This window comes from Aedes albopictus, chromosome 3 (genome assembly GCF_035046485.1).
Source record: "Aedes albopictus strain Foshan chromosome 3, AalbF5, whole genome shotgun sequence".
Classification (NCBI taxonomy): Eukaryota; Metazoa; Arthropoda; class Insecta; order Diptera; family Culicidae; genus Aedes; species Aedes albopictus.
The window spans coordinates 183,882,118-183,889,081 of NC_085138.1; the positions used below are offsets into that span (position 1 = coordinate 183,882,118).

At 43.7% G+C, this 6,964-nt stretch overlaps 1 protein-coding gene across 2 annotated transcripts; it reads right to left on the reverse strand.

The window, feature by feature from the left end:
* Positions 1 to 459: 459 nt before the first annotated feature.
* On the reverse strand, positions 460 to 3,254 carry LOC134292003 (uncharacterized). 2 transcript variants are annotated; one of them, XM_062860605.1, is made up of 2 exons: positions 3,010 to 3,254; positions 460 to 2,955 (listed from the first exon to the last, which is right to left on the reverse strand). In XM_062860605.1, the coding sequence occupies exon 2, from the start codon at positions 2,381 to 2,383 to the stop codon at positions 1,457 to 1,459; it is 927 nt and encodes a 308-aa protein (XP_062716589.1). In that variant the 5' UTR covers positions 2,384 to 2,955; positions 3,010 to 3,254; the 3' UTR covers positions 460 to 1,456. Both variants share the same exon structure in this region, with proteins under 2 accessions (XP_062716589.1, XP_062716590.1).
* Positions 3,255 to 6,964: the final 3,710 nt, after the last annotated feature.

Here is a 6,964-nt window from a genome sequence, read left to right on the forward strand (position 1 = left end):
ACAACAGCACAATCTTGATCAAATCGCTTTTCAGATTATTCCAGTGCTATAGGCAGCTGCCTTGCTACAATAGATGGTAGACCAATATCATCATCACATCAAAAACATCTTTTTGTTTCGTGGTGAGTGGAAGCCAACAAGAGGCTAGCGTTTCGTATCAAAAGGACGTATTCAACAGGAGCGCAAAAACCAATGTTCATTAAATTGAAATTATTTTGATTTTTCTTTTTGTTGTTGTAAGAAATGTAATAAAAGCACATGTTTAAACGGTCTTCCATATTAATTGGTGACTGCGCATAAACCGAAGATCAAACTCGAAAAAAAAAACATCTGCAAGTGATTATTTTTAACTTCCATTTTGGCTTGGCCACCAGATATGTAGCTGTAAAATGTTAGCATAAGTAACTTAATTTATTACTTGCTGGTGCTTAATAACCGCACTAGAAGAAATCTTATTTTAGATAACAAAAAAAAATACAGCATGAATAAATGTTATAAAAACCGAGATAAAAAACAAAACAACCATGTCCATTAACATTTCAGTTGTTGTCATCTTCTGCCCAAGGAACTGAGAAGTGCTCTTCCATTGTTACCACGGGTAAAGCTTCATCGAGGTACTCAACATCGTACACAATGTCTTCTTCATCCGTAGCAACAGGATCGGGTTCTGCCGTGTCCAGCCACTCTACCTCAAATTTCTCGTCATCCGAGTCCTCAAGATCAACCCTGACCAATTCTTCTGCAACAGGTTGAATCTCCTTTTTGTTGGCAATTTTGCGACGAATGGTTTTGTGCACAACTCGGTGCTTCTTCTGCAGCACTGTCGTAGCGCAGTACAGTCCACACTCACTGCAAACACGTGTATCCAACTTCCCAGCTACTGATGGGCAGTACTGGTCGTAAGGTACATCCAAGTTAAAGAAAGCCAGATTTTGGCAAAGTGTAGCAAACTTTTTTGCGTTGGCATCGGTTGAAATCTGCAAATCGGGTGCATAGCAGAGTGGAACCGGTGCAGGCAAAAAACGACTTTTCACAAAACGTGGATATGCACTTCTAAATGCAGTACAGCATTCCAGATCTTTGCATTTTACTATCTGCAGTAAATACTGCGATGATCGCACATGCCTGCTGACCCATTCTGCTTTTGCTATGAGCATGCCACTTTTTAGAATTTTGGAATTAGAAGTTTCGACAAATTCAGCTGTCACTGTATATCCATCAATAATTACTGACGAAAATACTTCCGCCAAACACTGCCCAGCGTGTTTGAAGTTTTGTACTTCCAGTTCCGTGTTGACTGTTTTTCCACTTGAATCCAAATGGCTCCCGAAGTGATCATGCGGTAGCACGACCCCGGATAACTGGCGCGAAAGGGGAGCCATTCGCCTTTCAACCGGGTTGAAAGCACTTCGGCCAGGTGCGTTTGTGCATATGAACAAACAATCAAGATTTTTGCTCATGAAATGGTGAATCGCGATTTCAATATTTTTCTGAAAACGCGGGTTCTCATCAGGACCCCATCTACAGAAAGGAAGAGAACCGGCTTGGGATCTCCGTTAGGTGTGTTAAGGATTGAATCGAAATCTGGCAATTCAAACAAGTGGTCCAGATCTCTAGCATGACTGTATGCTGTGGACTTGCTATGCTTTCCAGATCTGATAGCCACATGAGTAGGCCTCGAGTACGTCACACCTGCTGTATCACCGAATGAATTTTCTTGTATCATGACCCCCGCGTACACTGACGGAATTAATTTGTGCCTGTCCGCCACCGCCCAGTCGTGGTCAGGAAGGCGCACTCGATACTGCATGTGCATCAGCAAAGGCGACTGGCTGGTAGCAGCTGCCATACCAAGAGGCACCCGAGCCTTGTCGTCGACGCTAAGCTTGGCCACCTCCGTTGGTCCTAACAACGCAGCCAACTCGTCCAACGCATTCATTGAGGCCGTGCAGAAAAAACCATCTTCGTGTGTGCGATGCAGATCCTTGCCAGGCTTCATCAGCTTCACCGGTACCGCCCTCACGTGGCGTTTACCATCCGTCGTATTAGAGTTCCGTGGAAGAAGACGATAATAAACCGACGTCCTGCAAACCTCGAAGCCAGCATTACGTAATCCTTCCGTGAGCTCATCCAACGTTTTGACGGTGCGCAGTGTTTCGAATCTGAAAAAGAAAAAAAAAACATTGTGGCACACTTCAAGAGCATATATAAATGTGAATTCGAACCTTCGACGATCATCAGCTGAAGCGCCGTGCCGGGCAATATCTAACAGGGTTTTTATGAATTGTGGTTGATCAGTCTCCACTGCTGGGCGTCCCACGTCCTTTCGAAATTTCAGCTTCTTTGCTAATCCTGGTGTAGTCTCACACATTTTGTCCAACATCCGTTTTCTTTGCGAACGGAACTGCTTCTGTCTTTCCTGATCCAATTTCAGTTTTGTTAATGTTGTCTCGATGTTCTTTTTTTGTTCTGTAGTGCTTTCAGCTCCTTTTCCTGGCCTTCCGATATTATAGCATTACGCTCCCGCAACAGCAAGCAATTGATTTCGGCAGTGACGGCTTCTTGCTCTTTTTTTAGTTGGTCTTGCTTTGGGCACGCGTACTTCGCAGTTGCTACTGTGGTTTCCGTGGCAGGTTTGCTTGTTGGCTTTGATGAACCAGCAGCTGCATCAGAGTCCGGAACAATTTCTGGTGTTTCGATCGAAGTGCTGGGGGGTTTTGAAGAAGTGCTCGGCAAAGGTGCAGCTTTGAAGAACTTCATCAGGGTTCCGCTCGGCGCCTTAGCTTTGGATTGAAGTTCTAGAATCTTAAGGCGCGCCAAATGGTCACAGTCTGGTTTATCTTTAATCGCTCTCCAAAACGCGTGGCATGCATCCTGATTTGCCTGGCGACTCTTCAGAGGGTAGGCCTTACAAAAAACCTCGAAAAGTTTTTCAACCGTCTTTCCCCGGTCCATCTAAATTATAAAATGTGTAATTATAATTGTTGTCATTAATAAAAAATGACTTACGGTTTCCAGTCGTTGATAAAAACACTTCACAGATACTGCGGTTCACTTTTTTGTTTACGGCTATGAATGGAGCTCGATTGAATTTTCCTTCATTCATGAAAGTGACAGATGAAAATCCCAGTGGAAAAAAATGGTCACTATGATAATGCCCAGTGGTTTCCATCAGTAGTGTTTGAAACTAGATTGAGCGGATTGTTGTGCAAATCATGTTTGTGTATTTTTTTAATACGGACGTAACGTTCCGGCGACCCCCCCCCCTCCCCCTGTCACAAACTGTCACAAAATTGAAACCCCCCTCCCCCCCTAAAACATGGACGTAATTTTTGAACGTTCCCTAAACAAATTCATCATGCCGCACTTAATTTGCATTTATCTACCACAAAAAAGCGGAAACTACAAAAAAGGGTTTCTGTTTAATGTTTCACTATTTTTTGTTCGGTTTGTTATTGCCGGTTTTTGTCCTTTTCAAATGTAGCGCTTGCCGCTCCTTGTGCCGCTCTGAATCTGACAGTACCACCCGGACCAAAATTTTTAGGTACGCTGACGTTGTTCGGCAGCTGTCAAGAAGCTCCCGGGTTGTTTCCCGCCGTCTGTTTTCTTGATCCGCAATTTGAAATACTGACACTTCTTCGCCTCCCAGAAAAGAAAGATTAGAGCGTCTCCGAGATTCATTGAAATGTTTCTGTTTTTGCAGCATAATAGCTTTTATTTTGTTGATTTCGGCTGTGCAGTCACGTTCCTTATGCTGTTCGAACGCACGATTCAAACAGGAGTAATAGAATCCCATGGTATTGTTGAACGTTTGTACTGCAATCGAGTTTTTCCAGCGAAAGAACGACCCTAGTTTTGGTTTAGCATAGGATGCCCACCAGTCAGTCCACGTAGCAAAATTCCTCTTTTGACGCGTCCAATAGTTCCACTTTGCTCTTAGTTCATTCATATTTTCAACCGTCATTAACTTGTTGTTTAATTTCCAGAATGGACGACCCACGGTGTCTGTTTGCAATGGAAGAACCATACGAACCACAACAGCCTTATGGTCACTAAAGCAGTTTGGTTGAAGTCTACAGAAACGCGTATTCGGGAGGCACGTTGGTGTAACGTATATTCTATCTATTCTGGACATTGACCTTCCGCGCACAAAAGTGTAGTCAATCTGTTGGCGGTTGAAATGCTTCCAGACATCTTTCAGGTTCAAACTGTCACATAATCTTTTCAGCATTTGGCTCATGTTAGAAACACCCGTTGCATCAGTTGAATTGATGACTGAATTGAAGTCACCCAGCATAATGGTATGTGCCGAGTAACTTTGCAAATATTGTGAAACAGTTTGGTTGAAAAATTTTTCCCGGGCGGCCCTATTGTTTGATCCCGATGGTGCATATATATTCAAGACTTTGATCAGATTCTCTTGGTTTCCCAGCTCGATGCATATGCGACTCCGGATCACAGAAACGACTGGTACGACGTCGAATGTGAACAGTTGAAAAACGAGAAGAATTTAGCATGGACGAGAATGATGCAACACCGTACTAGAGCGAATGAGGCACTTTACAGACAGGCGCGGAGCAGGCACAAGTCAGTCTTTCGGGGGAAGAAGCGCCAGCAGGACGAACGAGATCGCGAAGCGATGGAAGAGCTGTACCGCGCTAAGGACACACGAAAGTTCTACGAGAAGCTGAACCGCTCGCGCAGAGGCTTCGTGCCACAAGCCGACATGTGCCGAGATAATTACGGGAATATTCTCACGAGCGAGCGTGAGGTGGTCGACAGGTGGCGGCAGCATAACGATGAGCACCTCAATGGCGACGTTGCAAGTACCGAAGGTGACGTGGTAACAGATCTAGGAGTATGTGCACACGACGAAAGACTTCCGGCCCCTGACATCCAAGAGATTGAGGAGGAGGTAAGCCGGTTGAAAAACAACAAAGCCGCTGGAGCAGATCAACTACCAATCGAGCTTCTAAAATACGGTGGAGAAGCACTGGTGATAGCACTACACTGGGTCATTACCAAGATTTGGGAGAAGGAAGTATTACCGGAGGAATGGATGGAAGGTATCGTGGACTCCGCAGAGCTCTACGATCGAATAAAGTTCGCCGTAACACGAACTTAACCATCTACAAAACGCTGATTAGACCGGTCGTCCTCTATGGGCACGAAACATGGACCCTACGTGCAGAGGACTAACGCGCCCTTGGAGTTTTCGAACGGAAGGTGTTGCGTACCATCTACGGCGGAATGCAGATGGAAGACGGGACTTGGAGAAGGTGAATGAACCACGAGCTGCATCAGCTGCTGAGAGAACCAACCATCGTCCATACCGCGAAAATCGGGAGGCTACGGTGGGCGGGTCACGTCATCAGGATGTCGGTTAGCAACCCGACTAAAATTGTTCTCGAGAGCCATCCGACCGGTACAAGAAGACGTGGAGCGCAGCGAGCTAGGTGGGTCGACCAAGTGGAGGACGATCTGCGGACCCTACGCAGAGTGCGGAACTGGAGACAAACAGCCATGGACCGAGTGGAATAGAGACGGCTACGATGTACAGCAGAGGCCACCCCGGCCTTAGCCTGATCGGTAAGGTAAGTAACTTGCATCGAATACGAAGACAAATCGCTACATGAATTCCTTGAGGAAACAATAAATGAATCCTGGGAGAAATCAATGACGGAGCCTCGAAAACTCCAGCAAAAGAATCTCAATTATTCTCAATGGGAATTGCTGAAAAAATCTCTAAAGCAGGGGTTTTCAGGCATTTCGTCTCGCGGTGCACTTTTTGAAAATAAATCGCTCCGCGGTGCACATGTTCAGAAAAACAATTTCTAATTCGTCAAAAAAGCTGTCGTATTTTTCATAGCAATTCCAAGGTGCATACACTCGTCATTATTTTTTTCCCCACCAATTATGACAATATCTTACGATTTTTCATCCCTTATCGGAGCATAGTGACACTTGCTCAGAAATGTTTCTGGGACATAAATGCTCAATGAAATTTAGAGCCGAATTAGTCATGTTTTGTTTTCAAGAACCTTGGTGAAGTCCTTCCAAGACTACTAAATTATTTCTAGCAGTAGCGTCTCGTAACCTCACTTTTTACCTGTTCAACGACTTTAACTGTAATTTGTGGAGAATTCAGGATCAGAATCAAATTAAAAATGGACGGAAACGACAATTCTCGTGATTTTCTACAAATTACGAGCTAATTTGATGACAAAATTCAAGAATTGACATTCGTGGGATAGGTTAGAGATTCATCACTAGAAATTTTTTGATAGACCTTTTTCCAAGACTTTCAATGGATTTCTGAAAAATATCTAGCAAGACACTTGGCAGCTTTATTCTTAGAACTTTGACATACATTGAACATATTTTTGATAAATCCCTTTAAGGCACTCTTGTTAATTCGGAAGGAGACGTGTATATTGTGTGTTCACCTGATTTCGAGATCAGTGATAGATTCCTTCTCTGGTATTTAAGCAAAGCCACATAAATATTATTAAATTTTTCTTTTGAGATTTTTTAGCGCATTCGTTGAAGATACATTGTATATGCCTTGTAGGGTACTTGTGAATACCCATTACGAGTTCTTGGAAAAATATGATACCTATATATTAGGAAAGTTTTGGCAGACTTGTTCCATGATTCTTCGCGAATATCTGAGACGGTTTTTGCTGGATTCAAGGTTAACTAGCCAGCTGGAATAATGAAAATTTTACTTGCAATCCCTTGGAGCACCTTACAATAGTTCAGTTGTTCTAATTAATTTGAATTATTATTCATGAAATAGGTTAAGAATTTAAATTTAAACTTAAATATGCAAGACTTTTCTGAAGAGCTGCGGTGCACTTATCATGGCTTCGCGGTGCACCAAGTGCACCGCGGTGCACGATCTGAAAACCGCTGCTCTAAAGGAATCCAGAGAACAATCCCTGAATGAATATGGGGAGGAATC